The sequence below is a fragment of the Neofelis nebulosa genome, chromosome 4 (assembly GCF_028018385.1).
Source record: "Neofelis nebulosa isolate mNeoNeb1 chromosome 4, mNeoNeb1.pri, whole genome shotgun sequence".
Classification (NCBI taxonomy): Eukaryota; Metazoa; Chordata; class Mammalia; order Carnivora; family Felidae; genus Neofelis; species Neofelis nebulosa.
In genome coordinates, this window is record NC_080785.1 from 144,691,293 (window position 1) to 144,710,007 (window position 18,715).

The window sequence follows — 18,715 nt, forward strand, 5'->3', positions numbered from 1 at the left end:
AACTCATGAACCATGAGATCATGACCTGGGCTGAAATCAAGAGTCAGACCCTTAACTGACTGAGCCATCCAGGTGCCCCTTTGAATTTTTTCACTGAATTTTCTACAGTACAATACGGCTTAAGGGACGGAGAAATTGTTTTGGTCATGAATTTTCTAAGATGTTTTCAAGTTTATCTGGGTTTCAGGATTTGCTGACATTTAAAAACAAAACATATTAAAACACTATGATGCCTTAGTTCAGTATTTTTTATTTAAAGACCATACATGTTTATATGTACTACCATATTATCTCCTGTTGCTTAGGCTTCTAGACTAAAACCCTTACTTCAGGTATATTTATGGTGTTCTCAGCAGTTTGGGCCTATGTGAGAAGCAAAGTCTTTGCAAGCATATCAGTGAATATATGCTTTATGCTTTAATGCATCATTTCACAAATGTCAGCCTTTGCATTACACGTTTATAACTCTTCCATATTTTCATGCCATCTGGACCATCATTTACCTAATATTTCCCCCCAAATCATCCTCTGCTTAAATTAGCCTGGTCTTAAGCCATAACACCCAGAAAACAACAATTTTGATATGCTGTTTGGTACCATTTTCTGTATTACGTAATGATTAAAATGAAAAAGTTTCATCCAGGCGTGCATGGGTGGCTCAGTCGGTTAAGCATCCAACTCTTGATTTTGGCTCAAGTCATGATCTCACAGTTTGTGAGCTCAAACCCTGCATCGGGCTCTGCACTGACAGTGCGGAGCCTGCTTAGGATTCTCTCTCTCCCCCTCTCTGCCTCTCTCATGCTCTCTCTCGCTCTTTCAAAATAAATAAACTTAAAAAAAAGGTTCATCCAAGTATCACCTAAAAGTACCTTCCATTACCAAGAGGGAGGTGAGTACATTCAGGGAAACACTCCCATAAAGCCATGAGTGAGATTTCTTTTTCTGGAAAAACAGTATGTTGATACTTACCAGCGTATGTACAATGATAATGTGATTCTTTTCTTTGCAGTTTAATTAGAACTATACGCAATACTCTACAGGACCTTGAAAAAGCTATTAAGGGTTTGGTCGTAATGGATTCTGCACTGGAGGCACTCTCTGGCAGTTTGCTTGTTGGAAAGGTTCCAGAAATATGGGCTGCACGATCATATCCAAGTCTTAAACCCCTAGGAAGTTACATCACAGATTTTCTAGCCCGGTTGAACTTTTTACAGGTAAAGTAGTATGTGTGTGTGTGTGTGTGTGTGTGTGTGTGTGTGTGTGTGTGTGTGTGTGTATAATTTTAGTTTTTGGTTGACTGGGGAGAGATTAGAAAACACTCTGGTCACTTCGGTGTCTCTGGGTTGAATGGAATGTGGTTAGTGGTTTCATGGTAATCTAACCAAAATTTTAGAATGTTAAAAATTACACATATTTCAAAGTACTCAGTAGAAAATTAAAATTTTACTTTACATAGTCCAAGTAAAATGTGACATATTTTTTTAATGTTCTAAGTTTGGGGCACCTGGGTGGCTCAGTTGGTTGAATGTCTGACTTCAGCTCAGGTCATGATCTCACAGTTCATGAGTTCAAGCCCTGCATTGGGCTCACTGCTGTCAGCACAGAGCCTGCTTGGGATTTTCTCTTTCCCTCTCTCTCTGCCCCTCCCCCACTCATGCTCTCCCTCTCAAAAATAAACAAAACATGGAAAAAAAAAAAAGATTCTAAGTCTGTGGTTCTCTGAGACCACATACTTGGTCTTGTAGTTTTAATACTGGGGGTAAATCTCAAAAAAGAGCCTGAGATATGGATTTACCAATAATTGGCCACTGTCTTAAAATCCATGCTTCTTATCCCTTATCTCATAAAACCAGGGAAACATTGAATGCTTTTAAGTCTCCACCCTCCATCCCAAAATACACATATAAAGGATGTTCAGGGCACTATTTCTCTTCCTTAGCTCCTTGGGTTGCCCCCATTGTATGGTTAATATTTATGTGGGGTTAATATTTATGTGGGTTAATATTTATGAGAGTTGGGGAGAGCCCCAAAAACACTTTTTGGAAATTCAAATTAGGTATATGACCTTTCCCTGTTTAGTTGCCTTTTTTTTTTCTTTTTTTTGGGGGGGGGAGGGGCAGAGTGAGAGAGAGAGAGAGAGAGAGAGAGCGGATCTCAAGCAGGCTCCACACCCAGCACGGAACCAGACTTGGGGCTTGATCTCACAACCGACAGTGAGATCATGACTTGAGCCAAAATCAAGAGTTGGACACTTAACCGACTGAGTCACCCAGGTGTCCCTAGTTGCCTTTTTATTACAGAAGAGCTTTATTTGTTTCACTGTAGAAGCTAATCATAAAATAGCCAGTGCTTGTGAGGATGTGGAGAGAGAAGCTTTCTCATATACCCCTTTTTAATTTTTACCAATTGAATAGATTGAGAATATCTTATTATTTCAATTTGCTTTTTTTTTTTTTTTTTTTTTTTGGTAACTGGTGAGCTTGTGTTTCTTTTGGTGTGTGTGCTTACCATTTGTATTTTCTCCTATGAATCGCCTCTTCATCTCCTTCCTAGGCCCATTTTTCTTTTGAACTATTTCTTTTTTTTTATTTTTTTTATTTTTTAATATATGAAATTTACTGTCAAATTGGTTTCCATACAACACCCAGTGCTCATCCCAAAAGGTGCCCTCCTCAATACCCATCACCCACCCTGCCCTCCCTCCCACCCCCCATCAACCCTCAGTTTGTTCTCAGTTTTTAACAGTCTCTTATGCTTTGGCTCTCTCCCACTCTAACCTCTTTTTTTTTTTTTTTCCCTTCCCCTCCCCCATGTGTTTCTGTTACGTTTCTCAGGATCCACATAAGAGTGAAACCATATGGTATCTGTCTTTCTCTCTATGGCTTATTTCACTTAGCATCACACTCTCCAGTTCCATCCACGTTGCTACAAAAGGCCATATTTCATTCTTTCTCATTGCCACGTAGTATTCCATTGTGTATATAAACCACAATTTCTTTATCCATTCATCAGTTGATGGACATTTAGGCTCTTTCCATAATTTGGCGATTGTTGAGAGTGCTGCTATAAACATTGGGGTACAAGTGCCCCTATGCATCAGTACTCCTGTATCCCTTGGATAAATTCCTAGCAGTGCTATTGCTGGGTCATAGGGTAGGTCTATTTTTAATTTTTTGAGGAACCTCCACACTGCTTTCCAGAGCGGCTGCACCAATTTGCATTCCCACCAACAGTGCAAGAGGGTTCCCGTCTCTCCACATCCTCTCCAGCATCTATAGTCTCCTGATTTCTTCATTTTGGCCACTCTGACTGGCGTGAGGTGGTATCTGAGTGTGGTTTTGATTTGTATTTCCCTGATGAGGAGCGACGTTGAACATCTTTTCATGTGCCTGTTGGCCATCTGGATGTCTTCTTTAGAGAAGTGTCTATTCATGTTTTCTGCCCATTTCTTCACTGGGTTATTTGTTTTTCGGGTGTGGAGTTTGATGAGCTCTTTATAGATTTTGGATACTAGCCCTTTGTCCGATGTGTCATTTGCAAATATCTTTTCCCATTCCGTTGGTTGCCTTTTAGTTTTGTTGGTTGTTTCCTTTGCTGTGCAGAAGCTTTTTATCTTCATAAGGTCCCAGTAATTCACTTTTGCTTTTAGTTCCCTTGCCTTTGGGGATGTGCCGAGTAAGAGATTGCTACGGCTGAGGTCAGAGAGGTCTTTTCCTGCTTTCTCCTCTAAGGTTTTGATGGTTTCCTGTCTCACATTCAGGTCCTTTATCCATTTTGAGTTTATTTTTGTGAATGGTGTGAGAAAGTGGTCTAGTTTCAACCTTCTGCATGTTGCTGTCCAGTTCTCCCAGCACCATTTGTTAAAGAGACTGTCTTTTTTCCATTGGATGTTCTTTCCTGCTTTGTCAAAAATGAGTTGGCCATACGTTTGTGGGTCTAGTTCTGGGGTTTCTATTCGATTCCATTGGTCTATGTGTCTGTTTTTATGCCAATACCATGCTGTCTTGATGATGACAGCTTTGTAGTAGAGGCTAAAGTCTGGGATTGTGATGCCTCCTGCTTTGGTCTTCTTCTTCAAAATTACTTTGGCTATTCGGGGCCTTTTGTGGTTCCATATGAATTTTAGGATTGCTTGTTCTAGTTTCGAGAAGAATGCTGGTGCAATTTTGATTGGGATTGCATTGAATGTGTAGATAGCTTTGGGTAGTATTGACATTTTGACAATATTTATTCTTCCAATCCATGAGCAGGGAATGTCTTTCCATTTCTTTATATCTTCTTCAATTACCTGCATAAGCTTTCTATAGTTTTCAGCATACAGATCTTTTACATCTTTGGTTAGATTTATTCCTAGGTATTTTATGCTTCTTGGTGCAATTGTGAATGGGATCAGTTTCTTTATTTGTCTTTCTGTTGCTTCATTGTTAGTGTATAAGAATGCAACTGATTTCTGTACATTGATTTTGTATCCGGCAACTTTGCTGAATTCATGTATCAGTTCTAGCAGACTTTTGGTGGAGTCTATCGGATTTTCCATGTATAATATCATGTCATCTGCAAAAAGCGAAAGCTTGACTTCATCTTTGCCAATTTGGATGCCTTTGATTTCCTTTTGTTGTCTGATTGCTGATGCTAGAACTTCCAGCACTATATTAAACAGCAGCGGTGAGAGTGGGCATCCCTGTCGTGTTCCTGATCTCAGGGAAAAAGCTCTCAGTTTTTCCCCATTGAGGATGATGTTAGCTGTGGGCTTTTCATAAATGGCTTTTATGATCTTTAAGTATGTTCCTTCTATCCCGACTTTCTCAAGGGTTTTTATTAAGAAAGGGTGCTGGATTTTGTCAAAGGCCTTTTCTGCATCGATTGACAGGATCATATGGTTCTTCTCTTTTTTTTTGTTAATGTGATGTATCACGTTGATCGATTTGCGAATGTTGAACCAGCCCTGCATCCCAGGAATGAATCCCACTTGATCATGGTGAATAATTCTTTTTATATGCTGTTGAATTCGATTTGCTAGTATCTTATTGAGAATTTTTGCATCCATATTCATCAGGGATATTGGCCTGTAGTTCTCTTTTTTTACTGGGTCTCTGTCTGGTTTAGGAATCAAAGTAATACTGGCTTCATAGAATGAGTCTGGAAGTTTTCCTTCCCTTTCTATTTCTTGGAATAGCTTGAGAAGGATAGGTATTATCTCTGCTTTAAACGTCTGGTAGAACTCCCCTGGGAAGCCATCTGGTCCTGGACTCTTATTTGTTGGGAGATTTTTGATAACCGATTCAATTTCTTCGCTGGTTATGGGTCTGTTCAAGCTTTCTATTTCCTCCTGATTGAGTTTTGGAAGAGTGTGGGTGTTTAGGAATTTGTCCATTTCTTCCAGGTTGTCCAATTTGTTGGCATATAATTTTTCATAGTATTCCCTGATAATTGTTTGTATCTCTGAGGGATTGGTTGTAATAATTCCATTTTCATTCATGATCTTATCTATTTGGGTCATCTCCCTTTTCTTTTTGAGAAGCCTGGCTAGAGGTTTGTCAATTTTGTTTATTTTTTCAAAAAACCAACTCTTGGTTTCGTTGATCTGCTCTACAGTTTTTTTAGATTCTATATTGTTTATTTCTGCTCTGATCTTTATGATTTCTCTTCTTCTGCTGGGTTTAGGCTGCCTTTGCTGTTCTGCCTCTATTTCCTTTAGGTGTGCTGTTAGATTTTGTATTTGGGATTTTTCTTGTTTCTTGAGATAGGCCTGGATTGCAATGTATTTTCCTCTCAGGACTGCCTTCGCTGCGTCCCAAAGCGTTTGGATTGTTGTATTTTCATTTTCGTTTGTTTCCATATATTTTTTAATTTCTTCTCTAATTGCCTGGTTGACCCACTCATTCGTTAGTAGGGTGTTCTTTAACCTCCATGCTTTTGGAGGTTTTCCAGACTTTTTCCTGTGGTTGATTTCAAGCTTCATAGCATTGTGGTCTGAAAGTATGCATGGTATAATTTCAATTCTTGTAAACTTATGAAGGGCTGTTTTGTGACCCAGTATATGATCTATCTTGGAGAATGTTCCATGTGCACTCGAGAAGAAAGTATATTCTGTTGCTTTGGGATGCAGAGTTCTAAATATATCTGTCAAGTCCATCTGATCCAATGTATCATTCAGGGCCCTTGTTTCTTTATTGACTGTGTGTCTAGATGATCTATCCATTTCTGTAAGTGGTGTGTTAAAGTCCCCTGCAATGACCACATTCTTATCAATAAGGTTGCTTATGTTTATGAGTAACTGTTTTATATATCTGGGGGCTTCGGTATTTGGCGCATAGACGTTTATAATTGTTAGCTCTTCCTGATGGATAGACCCTGTAATTATTATATAATGCCCTTCTTCATCTCTTGTTACAGCCTTTAATTTAAAGTCTAGTTTGTCTGATATAAGTATGGCTACTCCAGCTTTCTTTTGGCTTCCAGTAGCATGATAAATAGTTCTCCATCCCCTCACTCTCAATCTAAAGGTGTCCTCAGATCTCAAATGAGTCTCTTGTAGACAGCAAATAGATGGGTCTTGTTTTTTTATCCATTCTGATACCCTATGTCTTTTGGTTGGCGCATTTAATCCATTTACATTCAGTGTTATTATAGAAAGATACGGGTTTAGAGTCATTGTGATGTCTGTATGTTTTATGCTTGTAGTGATGTCTCTGGTACTTTGTCTCACAGGATCCCCCTTAGGATCTCTTGTAGGGCTGGTTTCGTAGTGACAAATTCCTTCAGTTTTTGTTTGTTTGGGAAGACCTTTATCTCTCCTTCTATTCTAAATGACAGACTTGCTGGATAAAGGATTCTCGGCTGCATATTTTTTCTGTTTAGCACACTGAAGATATCGTGCCAAGCCTTTCTGGCCTGCCAAGTTTCAAAGGAGAGATCAGTCACGAGTCTTATAGGTCTCCCTTTATATGTGAGGGCATGTTTATCCCTTGCTGCTTTCAGAATTTTCTCTTTATCCTTGTATTTTGCCAGTTTCACTATGATATGTCGTGCAGAAGATCGATTCAAGTTACGTCTGAAGGGAGTTCTCTGTGCCTCTTGGATTTCAATGCCTTTTTCCTTCCCCAGTTCAGGGAAGTTCTCAGCTATAATTTCTTCAAGTACCCCTTCAGCACCTTTCCCTCTCTCTTCCTCCTCTGGAATACCAATTATGCGTATATTATTTCTTTTTAGTGTATCACTTAGTTCTCTAATTTTCCCCTCATACTCCTGGATTTTTTTATCTCTCTTTCTTTCAGCTTCCTCTTTCTCCATAACTTTATCTTCTAGTTCACCTATTCTCTCCTCTGCCTCTTCAATCCGAGCCGTCGTGGTTTCCATTTTGTTTTGCATTTCGTTTAAAGCGTTTTTCAGCTCCTCGTGACTGTTCCTTAGTCCCTTGATCTCTGTGGCAAGAGATTCTCTGCTGTCCTGTATACTGTTTTCAAGCCCAGCGATTAATTTTATGACTATTATTCTAAATTCACTTTCTGTTATATTATTTAAATCCTTTTTGATCAGTTCATTAGCTGTTGTTATTTCCTGGAGATTCTTCTGAGGGGAATTCTTCCGTTTGGTCATTTTGGACAGTCCCTGGAGTGGTGAGGACCCGCAGGGCACTTCCCCCGTGCTGTGGTGTATAACTGGAGTTGGTGGGCGGGGCCGCAGTCCGACCTGATGTCTGCCCCCAGCCCACCGCTGGGGCCACAGTCAGACTGGTGTGTGCCTTCTCTTCCCCTCTCCTAGGGGCGGGATTCACTGTGGGGTGGTGTGGCCCGTCTGGTCTACTTGCACACTGCCAGGCTTGTGGTGCTGGGGAGCTGGCGTATTAGCTGGGGTGGGTAGGCAAGGTGCACGGGGGCGGGAGGGGCAGGCTTAGCTCGCTTCTCCTTAGGTGATCCACTTCAGGAGGGGCCCTGTGGCAGCGGGAGGGAGTCAGATCTGCTGCCGGAGGTTTGGCTCCGCAGAAGCACAGAGTTGGGTGTTTGCGCGGAGCGAGCAAGTTCCCTGGCAGGAACTGGTTCTCTTTGGGATTTTGGCTGGGGGATGGGCGGGGGAGATGGCGCTGGCGAGCGCCTTTGTTCCCCGACAAGCTGAGCTCTGCCGTCCGGGGGCTCAGCAGCTCTCCCTCCCTTTGTCCTCCAGCCTTCCCGCTTTCTGAGCAGAGCTGTTAACTTATGACCTCCCAGACGCTAAGTCGCGCTTGCTGTCGGAACACAGTCCGTCCGGCCCCTCCGCTTTTGCCAGCCCGACTCGGGGGCTCTGCTTGGCCGGCGAGCCGCCCCTCCGCCCCGGCTCCCTCCCGCCAGTCCGTGGAGCGCGCACCGCCTCGCCGCCCTTCCTACCCTCTTCCGTGGGCCTCTCGTCTGCGCTTGGCTCCGGAGACTCCGTTCTGCTAATCCTCTGGCGGTTTTCTGGGTTCTTTAGGCAGGTGTAGGTGGAATCTAAGTGATCAGCAGGACGCGCGGTGAGCCCAGTGTCCTCCTACGCCGCCATCTTCCGGAACCTTGAACTATTTCTTTTTTTTTTTTTTTTCTTTTTTTTTTTTTTTTAATTTTTTTTTTTTTTCCAACGTTTTTTATTTATTTTTGGGACAGAGAGACAGAGCATGAACGGGGGAGGGGCAGAGAGAGAGGGAGACACAGAATCGGAAACAGGCTCCAGGCTCCGAGCCATCGGCCCAGAGCCCGACGCGGGGCTCGAACTCACAGACCGCGAGATCGTGACCTGGCTGAAGTCGGACGCTTAACCGACTGCGCCACCCAGGCGCCCCTTGAACTATTTCTTAAAAATTAATTTATAGGGGGCGCCTGGGTGGCGCAGTCGGTTAAGCGTCCGACTTCAGCCAGGTCACGATCTCGCGGTCTGTGAGTTCGAGCCCCGCGTCAGGCTCTGGGCCGATGGCTCGGAGCCTGGAGCCTGTTTCCGATTCTGTGTCTCCCTCTCTCTCTGCCCCTCCCCCGTTCATGCTCTGTCTCTCTCTGTCCCAAAAATAAATAAAAAATGTTGAAAAAAAAATTTAAAAAAAAAAAAAAAAAAAAAAAAAAAAAAAAAAATTAATTTATAGGAGCTGGTTGTATAGATTTTACATTTAACAAAAGAAACAGTCTACATTGGGGTTGTCAGTGTTCAGGCTCTAGAAGAGTTGCCACATAATGGTTTTCTCATCCATAAAATGTTTAATTTTACCTCATAGGGTAACAGTCCATGGTATGTGGTAAGAATTCAGTAAAAGTGGACTATTCTTTGGTAAAATTATAAATTGTTGAACTTTATCAAATGCCTTTTCAGCATTTATTGCTAATGATGTGATTTTTCCCCCTCTTTAGCTTATTATTGCATTGAACTATTCACTAGATTTCCAAGTGGAAAACCATCCTTGCGTTTCTAGAAAAATTCCTCTTGTTCAGTGAATCCTTATTTGTTTGGTCAGTGGATCTTCATTCTTTTAATGCTGTAATCAATTCCATTTGGATATTTTTAGGGTTTTTGATATTTTAGGGTTTTGATATTACCTAATCAGCCAGAAAAATTATTTAATTGTATCCCCAACAATAGTGAATAAGAGGGCCTGTTTCTCAGATATATGTTGTTTTTTATCTTTGCTAATTTGATAGGTAAACTGTGTCTACTAGGTAAATCCTGACCACATGTACAACATGTCTTCGGAGTTCCTCCTGTGTGGACCTGCCTCTTCCCATCCCTTATCAACAGCATTTGCCTTAGGGGCACCTGGTGGCTCAGTCGGTTAAGCATCCAATTTTGGCTCAGGTCATGATCTCACGGCTTGTGAGTTCGAGCCCTGTGTTGGGCTCTGTGCTGACAGCTCAGAACCTGGAGGCTTCTATGGATTCTGTGTCTCCCTCTCTCTTTCTGCCCCTCCCCTGCTCACCCTCTGTCTGTCTCTCTCTCTCAAAAATAAATACTAAAAAAAAATAAAGAAAAAAAAGGTATTTGCCTTGTAGTTAATCATATCCTCCCCTTGTCACAGTCTTCCTTTTTTTTTTATACTCCAGTTCATTTCCCAAGCTTTTTTTGGAACTGCTTGCACTTTCCATATACTGCTTCTTCCTGAAGGGCATTCAAGAGCCATTACCTTGTTCCTTCAGAGGGGTCCTGGCATGGTGCCAGCAGGGATAGTCTCCAGGACAAATTCCTTTTGTTGTTGATGTGAAGTTCATGTCCAACTCCCTACTTCCTGAAATCTGGATTTTCCCTTGGAATCATTCCATTCGAATGAGTAAGAAAGACCTCACTCTATTATCAGGCACCTTTATCATCCTTCGCCACATGCCTCCCTCTGAATGGATCTGTCCCCATTGTCCTCTTACCCTTAGAGAAGCCATACAGTTTTCCTCTTACCTTTCTTTCTCCTGGACTCTTTTTTTTTAAGGTTTATTTATTTTTGAGAGAGACAGAGCACAAGCAGGGGAGAGGCGGGGGGTGGGGGGGGTGGTGGACAGAGAATCTGAAGCACACTCTGTGCTGACACCAGAGAACCCAATGCAGAGCTTGAATCCACAAACCGTGAGATCATGACCCGAGCCAAAGTCAGACACTTAACCAACTGAGCCACCCAGGCTCCCCCTCTCCTGGAGTCTTGACTTCATCTCCTAATGCTTCTTAATTAAGCAAATGAGTCATCTGGAGTTTCTGTCTTTTCCTCATTTCTCTATCACCATTTACCCTTTTTATCTCCCTTTTCTCCTTCTTGTGCTTTTTATTTTTTTTTTCTAAGCGTTTCACACACTGGTTATACTCTCAGTTAAATCCTGGATCTGACACTTAGTGACTGTGTGACTTGGAGCAAGATAGTACTCATCTTTCTGCACTCCAGCTTCCTTGTCTGTAAAATGGGAGGAATAACTCATGGAGTTATTTTGTGGACTAAATGAGGTGATGCATGTCAAGTGCTTAGCACAATGCCTGGCAAGCACTAAGCATCCAGTAAATGGTAGCTAATTCAGAAACTCTGTGCAAGTCACTGACCCAGACACTCATGACATTCTTGGCTAAATGAAGCCCTGGAGTGAGCCAGAGAATTTTCTATACACTTGCCTTCTGGGTTCTTACAGCTTTCTTGCACACAGTGCTGGATCTGCCTGGCTTGTGTCCTTGTCAAGCCCCGCCTCTTTCTCTACCTCTTCTTGATTTGGTAGCTTGGACTATTGCAACATCTCCAGCAGTGGTTTGTTCTCTTCCTCCCAGGAAGCAAAGCTGGCTTCTTCCCACAGTGCACTGCTCGCTCAGAGACAAAGTTCATTGTATTGATTCATCTGTTCTCTCAACTAATGTGAACTGAGACCCATTTTGTCCAAAACATCTTGTTTTGTGCTTTGTGAGATAAAAAGGCAATGACAACGTAAGCCCTGCCTTCAAGTTGCCAATAGCCTACAGGGAGATAAGCTATGTATCTAAGAAAAAACAAACCAACCACGAATATAATAGAGTAAGGGATGTGTCATAGCAGATCAACTTGTAAAATGCTCTGGGAATTCAAAGGGAGAGAGTTCTTCTAGCTCAGGAAAGCAGGGTTTGTTTATTGGATGAAGAAGCATTTGAGCCAGGTCTAAACTATGAGAGGTTTCAGACACTGTAAAAAAAGGAAAAGAACTTAGAGATAGCTGAGCAACTAAAGGCACTGTATCATTTAGAATTGATTCTGTTGCAAAATTTGACATATACAAAAATAAAGTTTATTACCTCAGTAATTGAAAAATCCAGGGGGCCAAGTGGCTCCAGGAAGGAGGTGATCTGGGGTGCAAAATAGTGCCCTGGTCCTGGATTCTTGCACCTCATTTCCTGGCTCCATTTCTCTGAGGGCTGACTCCATTCTCAGGTAGGTTCTCATGTGATGGTAGCAAAACAGCAGCAGCAACTCTGGCCTCACATCCACACAACTTCAAATAGCTGAGCAGCTTTTCCCCAAAAGTCCTAGCAAGAGTCTCCACATCTCTGTCTTTGCTTGGGTCATATGTCCATTCCTGTATCAATCACTATGACTGGGGGGTATCATTGGCCAGGCAGGAATTACATGCTCACCCCAGGAAGTGGAGTTCCTGCACCAGAAGGGCTTGGGTTGAGAGTATAGAAAGGTTCTTCTTCCAGAAGGATGGAAGAGTAGTGTCACTTTAAGACAAGCAGAAAATACAACAGATGTCCACCCAATGCAGAGAAAAGACCAGCACATAGTGTAGTCTGGTTACAATGTAAGATGCTTGAAGAATTGTTTATTTTTATTTTTTTTAATATAATTTGTCAAATTGTTTTCCATACAACACCCAGTGCTCATCCCAACAAGTGCCCTCCTCCCTGCCCATCACCCACTTTCCCCTCTCCCCCACCCCCCATCTACCCTTAGTTTGTTCTCTGTATTTAAGAATCTCTTATAGTTTGCCTCCTTCCCTCTCTGTAACTTTTTTTTCCCCTTCCCCTCCCCCATGGTCTTCTGTTAAGGGATCAAGCTGGGGGGCGGGGGTGGTGCCTGGATGGCTTAGTCAACTGAGCATCCGACTCTTGGTTTTGGCTCAGGTTATGATGTCATGGCTCATGAGTTCAAGCCCCTCGTCAGGCTCTGCACTCACAGCGCAGAGCCTGCTTGGGATTCTCTCCCTCCCTCTCTCTCTGCCCCTCCCCACTTCCGTGCACACTCTCTGTCTCAAAATAAATAAATAAACATAAAAATTTTAAAAAGGAATCAAGCTGGAAATACAATTTGGGGCTAGATTATGAAGTATGTTAAATAGGAGACTAAGGTGCTTAGACTTCAATTTGGTAGAGTAGTAGCAGATTACTGAAGAATTATGCAAGATGCTAAATCCAATCCAAACCATGCATGGTGAGGTATACTCTGGAAACATTACTCTAGATGTACTGAGCAGAGAGAGGGGAGAAGTGAGAAGACGTGCACATCGATACAGAAAAAAGACAATGGACATCTGAACTGAAGGAAGCGTGGAGGCAGGGGGGAGTCCAGAGTTTTAAGGAGCTGGAATCAACACTGTCATATACTGCATGAGATATCTGAAGATGGTTGCTTTTGAGTGGGAGTAAGTCACACATCCCCAAATAATTTACTCTCAGCTCTTTGTAGATTTGAACCTTTCAAACTTTGTGTTATTGAGGTTAATGTTAAAATTAATTTGAATTATCCAAGAAGAGTGACTATAAGGGAAAAGAGGTAGAAGGCCAAGGTAGGTTGCATGTTTGTGTCGGGGAAGAGAGTCCTGTGGTGGAAAGTGTGGACAACACACAAACCAGCATCAGGAATTACAGATCAGGTGGTGCTCGTGTGAGTCTGGAAATGAACATAGTGCATTGTGTTTTCCCCTTCCAGGACTGGTATACTTCAGGAAAACCTTGTGTGTTTTGGCTCTCAGGATTCTTTTTCACCCAAGCCTTTCTCACTGGAGCGATGCAGAATTATGCCAGAAAATATACCATCCCTATTGATTTACTAGGATATGAATTTGAGGTACAAAACCCCCTAAATTCCACAGTATATCATTATTTCAAAATCATGTAGTTAATCAAAGAAGATATGCAGAATTCATATTTTTATGGTCCATTATAAATGACTTCTTTCCATTCTTTGTGTTTCGTGAAGAAAGTATATGTTTGCCTTGCTACGTCTGATAGGACTTAGATATATATCTACATTTTTAACTCAGATCATCTAATGCTGCTCTCCGGTTTCAGCAAAAACATGAGGTACAATAAAAAGTGATAAAATGCTTCAAAAAGAACTGTATTATACATTTTGACACTTACACTCCTACTGAAAAATTTATAGTTTCACAACCTATCGTATAGTCGCGTTTCCCTGAGTATGTTCTGAAAATTGAGCAGATGTTTTCCTTCTGAGACAAAGTTGTCTGGGGAAGAGACCGTTACTAGCATGTGCCTCTCCCTTCAGGTTATTTCTTCAGATACATCTGAGACGGCGCCAGAGGACGGCGTTTACATCCACGGGTTATATCTTGATGGAGCACGCTGGTCCCGAACAAGGTCAGGGCTTTCAACTGCCGAGACTTCTTCATTGCAGATGAATAAGTAAAACACTGCTTCCCACCCTCCCCACCCCACCCCTGCAACAAAAGGGCTCTTCTAGGGACTATGGCAAGTAAAAAATAATATCAGAATCCTTGCCATAAATCATTACTCAGGCTGGGGCAATTGATAAGTGAGTATTTTTAGGTCCTGAAGAATTTTTAGTTAATATTTCAATGGTCTTATGACTAGAAAAGTTAGTTGAAATTATTTCTTACTTCTTCTGTTTTAGAACTGTTACCTTCCATTTTGTAACGTGCAGGAGCACCTAACTTTTGATCATTTCACAGTTAGAATGAACTTCCCATTTCTGTTAGTGAATGGAAAACTTTCTCTTATATGACAAAATAAATAAATATTTAAAATAAATACTGAATTTCCAGCTTAGGAAACCAAGCACTGCTATTCTTTTTAAAATGCATAGCGGTGGGGGGCCTTGGTGGCTCAGTCAGTTAAGCGCCTGGCTCTTGACTTCAGCTCAGGTCATGATCTCACAGAGTTCAAGCTCCACATCGGGCTCTCTGTTGTCAGCGTGCAGCTCACTTCGGATCCTCTGTCTCCCTCTCTCTCTCTCTGCACCTCTTCTGCACTCTCACTCTGTCTCAAAAATAAATAAAATTAAAAAAAAATAAGATACATAGGGGTAAGAGAGAAGGGGAGAGACTATTTCCCTTGGAGCCCTGCTCTTTATCAGTCCGTTAATAAGCATAACCCTCTATTTCCAGGGTCAGGGCTAGGCTTTGCTCTCAAGGGAGGGTTGAATGTTGAGACCCAGAAAATCGTTTGAGGAGGAGCAGGAAGGAGTTCCTTTATATTATTACAAAGATAATTCCAAGACTGAGCTCTGATGCAGACTTAGCTGCACCTAGTTCATTTGGTTATTTCTCTCTTCTTTTTTTTTTTTTTTTTAAAGTTTATTTTGAAAGAGAGAGAGAAAGAAAGAGAGAGAGATTCCCAAGCAGGCTTGGTACTGTTAGCATGGAGCTCTATGCAGGGCTCGATCTCACAACCGTGAGATCATGACCTGAGCTGAAATCAAGAGTCAGACGCTTAACCAACTAAGCCACTGATGCACACCTCTCCATTTTTATCATTTAACTTACATAGATGAATATATATATTCATCTTTTCTCCTGTCCCTCCCTTCCTTCCCTCCCTCCTTTTCTCAAACAAATAAATAAACAATATAGCACAGGGAAAAGAAGACAGGTTTACTAGACAGGCAGATGTACGTTTGAATCCTGACTCTGGCACTTAAGAGCTGTGTTACTATGAGAAAACTGTTCAACCTCTCTGAGCCTTCACTGTTCACCTGTGTGTGGAAAAGGAAGGGGACAAGATCATGGTGATGATCAAATGTGATAGGATAGTGTGTGCTTCATGGATGGTACTTAAAAAGTGGCAAGAATTGGTATTTGTCCACTGTTGTTCATTGCTTCCTCCTTGGTTTTGTTTTATATTTCTTTCTCTGCATATTTCTAGTCCTCTCTTGTATTAAAAGCCAATATCTCAGTAGCAATTTCTAGAAGCAAATTTCATCTTATTTCTAATAAATGTTTCCATTTCTCTTCACAGTGGATTGCTTGCCGAGCAACATCCCAAACTTCTCTTTGACCTGATGCCCATCATATGGATAAAACCAAGTAAATATACTCCTAACAAAATTTGTTAGAGTTTTAGGGAGGATAATAATAGACATTTTTTAATGGCTCCCCAAATAAGTCTCTGCTCAAATCTATTAAGACTTTGTTCAGTTACAATAAATAGTGGCTTAGGGGCACCTGGGTGGCTCAGTTGGTTAAGTGTCTGACTTCTGCTCAGGTCATGATCTCACAGCTCGTGAGTTTAAGCCCTGCGTCGGGCTCTGTACTGACAGCTCAGAGCCTGGAGCCTGCTTTGGATTCTGTGTCTCCTTCTTTCTCTCTGCCCCTCCCCCACCATGCTCTGTCTCTGTCTCTCAAAAATGAATAAACATTAAAAAAATTTTAAGAAGATGCAGTACACACACACACACACACACACACACACACACACACACTGGAGTATTACTCGGCAATCAAAAAGAATGAAGTCTTGCCATTTGCAACTACGTGGATGGAACTAGAGGGTATTATGCTAAGTGAAATTAGTCAGAGAAAGACAAATATCATATGACTTCATTCATATGAGGACTTTAAGACACAGAACAGATGAACATAAGGGAAGGGAAGCAAAAGTAATATAAAAACAGGGAGGGGACAAAACATAAAAGACTCTTAAATGTGGATAACAGAGGGTTGCTGGAGAGGTTGTGGCAGGGGGGATGGGCTAAATTGTTAAGGGGCTTAAGGAATCTACTCCTGAAATCATTGTTGCACCATGTGCTAACCAACTTGGGTGTAAATGATAAAAAATAAACTGCAGAAAGAAAAAAAAAATTTAGTGACTTACTGTTTACATTGGGAATATATTATTCCTGTTTTGTGTTGCATTCATATTATTTCGGGAATATCATTCTGCCTTTTTGCTCTTATCCCAAGGGATGTAACATTTTCTCTGCCCTCCCCCACTTCTACTTTTCCAGAGTCCAGGGCTTCCCATCAATATTTTGATTCTGAACTGCCTTTGTACACCTCTCAGAGACACGTAGGCTTGACTCCAGCCAGTGGCTAGAATCTTCTGGCTACAAGAAACTCCTTGGCCTAGGAACCAGACAGGTGCCCACAGGCATAGATGTTGCAAGTCACAGGTGGGAAGGCCGGGGAAGCCAACTCTGCCCTCCTGGGAAAGACTCGCTCCTTCCCTCCTCTGGCCATCATCATTTTCCCACAAGTCTGAACAAATGAGGCTCATTCTTTTGTTTTTTCTTCTCTAGGTTTTTTTGTCCTCAGATAACTATCAATGGAAGCATGTCCAAATCATCCACAATCACCACTGAGCCCATTAAATATTTTTATTAACACAGTTCAATTATAAGTATGAGAAATGTGGCCTTAGTTTAGGAAGACTCCTAATATCTCATATCTGGCTTTTCAAGGATAATATATAGATTCTTTCTGTGATTCTTTCTGTGAGTAGGTAAGTGTTGGTGTGTTTTTCTTAAGAACAACCTGCTGAAAGCAAACAGTAAGTTCTGCTTCTTCTGATTTATGCGTTTCTTGTATTAGGGCTGTAAGCAGCGGGGTCCCTATGTCTGCTGCATTACATGTGCTAGATTTTAGTACTTATTCCCTACCTTCTCCTCCTCTCCCAGGTCCTCTGGAGTGTTTTCATGCCAGCTAAGTCATCAGAACTTAGAATCGATTCCTGTCCTCTAGCCCTAGAATCATGCCCCGTATGAAATCACTTGTCTTGTTTCACAGCCATAATTATATCCCAACTGTAAACAACAATAACAGCATTGAAGTGTTAAAATATCATAATCATGATCTTAGATTTAGTATGAAAAGAGTTGTTCTTTTAGTACCAATGGCTGTTTTCCCTTTAGCAAATTAGTGTATTTCTTTCTTTTCCAAGCTAAAAAGACTGAGATTGTGAAGTCGAATGCCTACACCTGTCCCCTTTACAAGACAAGTGAACGTAAAGGAACTCTCTCCACAACAGGACATTCTACCAACTTTGTTATTGCAATGTTGTTAAAGACAGACCAACCCACTCAACACTGGATCAAGCGTGGGGTTGCCTTGCTTTGTCAACTGGATGACTAAATTGGACAAACTTAAGAAAACATCTGAAAGAAGTAAAAAAGAAAATCTATGTCGTCACTTCAAAATACATATGTTATGAAATCAAGTATCTTTGTGTCCTTCTTTTAAATGGTTTTTGCACTGTTCTCCTCCCTGGTGTACCACTCTTGACTGCAATACAGCCTTCTAGAAAACATAAAGAGAAATGTTTCTTGAAAGCACATGAAAAGTCTTTGAGGGGCACCTGGGTGACTCGGTTGGGCGTCTGACTCTTGATTTCAGCTCAGGTCACAACCTAATGGTTTGTGAGTTTGAGCCCCATGTTGGGCTCTGTGCTGATGGTGTGGAGCCTGCTTGGGATTCTCTCTCTCTCTCCTTGTCTCTCTGCCCCTCCCCTACTTGCACTCTCTCAAAATAAACTTTTTTTAAAAATTTCTCTATTTTTATAATTGAAAGTAAATGTCATATAAGGAATCGCCTTATATTTAATTGCTTTTTAAAAATTATTGCTATTATTAATTTTATAGGGGAAAGCATGTGACAGGAAATTTTAAAACTCAATAAATGAACTTTTTTTTTTTTAAAGAAAGAAAAATCCTTGAAACTTTTGATATATATGTGAAAATCATATTTGGGGAAACTAGATAAAACTTTTAAATTTTTTAACAATGTTTTTATTCATTTTTTGAGAGAATCTGAAGCAGGCTCCAGGCTCTGAGCTGTCAGCACAGAGCCCGATGCAGGGCTCAAACCCACACACCGTGAGATCATGACCCGAACTGAAGTCAGCGGCTTAACTGACTGAGCCACCCAAGCGTCCCACTGGATAAAATTTAGTATCAGAAAACATCTGTTTTCACAAGTGTGCAGTCATTTCTTCAGCTTCAAGAGTAGTTCCCTTTCTACTCACTTACCAGAGATGGTTATAAATAAGGAAGTATCAAAACAATTCCGGAAGTAACCCCTTACATCATACTTTTACA

General features: G+C 41.4%; 1 protein-coding gene and 1 long non-coding RNA gene across 5 annotated transcripts in view; one reads left to right on the forward strand and one right to left on the reverse strand.

Moving 5' to 3' along the window:
• Positions 1 to 17,838, forward strand: part of DNAH12 (dynein axonemal heavy chain 12) — a 214,949-nt gene extending 197,111 nt beyond the window's left edge. For 3 of the 4 annotated variants that reach the window (XM_058726464.1, XM_058726466.1, XM_058726465.1), the window contains 5 exons: positions 1,010 to 1,214; positions 13,355 to 13,492; positions 13,934 to 14,025; positions 15,643 to 15,710; positions 17,563 to 17,838. In XM_058726464.1, coding sequence (XP_058582447.1) covers positions 1,010 to 1,214; positions 13,355 to 13,492; positions 13,934 to 14,025; positions 15,643 to 15,710; positions 17,563 to 17,753 — 694 coding nt within the window. In that variant the 3' untranslated portion in view covers positions 17,754 to 17,838. The remainder of the gene's footprint in view (positions 1 to 1,009; positions 1,215 to 13,354; positions 13,493 to 13,933; positions 14,026 to 15,642; positions 15,711 to 17,562) is intronic. The other variant, XM_058726467.1, reaches the window with a different exon arrangement.
• LOC131510010 (uncharacterized) lies at positions 9,070 to 12,298 on the reverse strand. The gene is made up of 2 exons (XR_009260848.1): positions 11,722 to 12,298; positions 9,070 to 11,611 (listed from the first exon to the last, which is right to left on the reverse strand). It is a non-coding gene; the product is annotated as an uncharacterized LOC131510010 (long non-coding RNA).
• Positions 17,839 to 18,715: the final 877 nt, after the last annotated feature.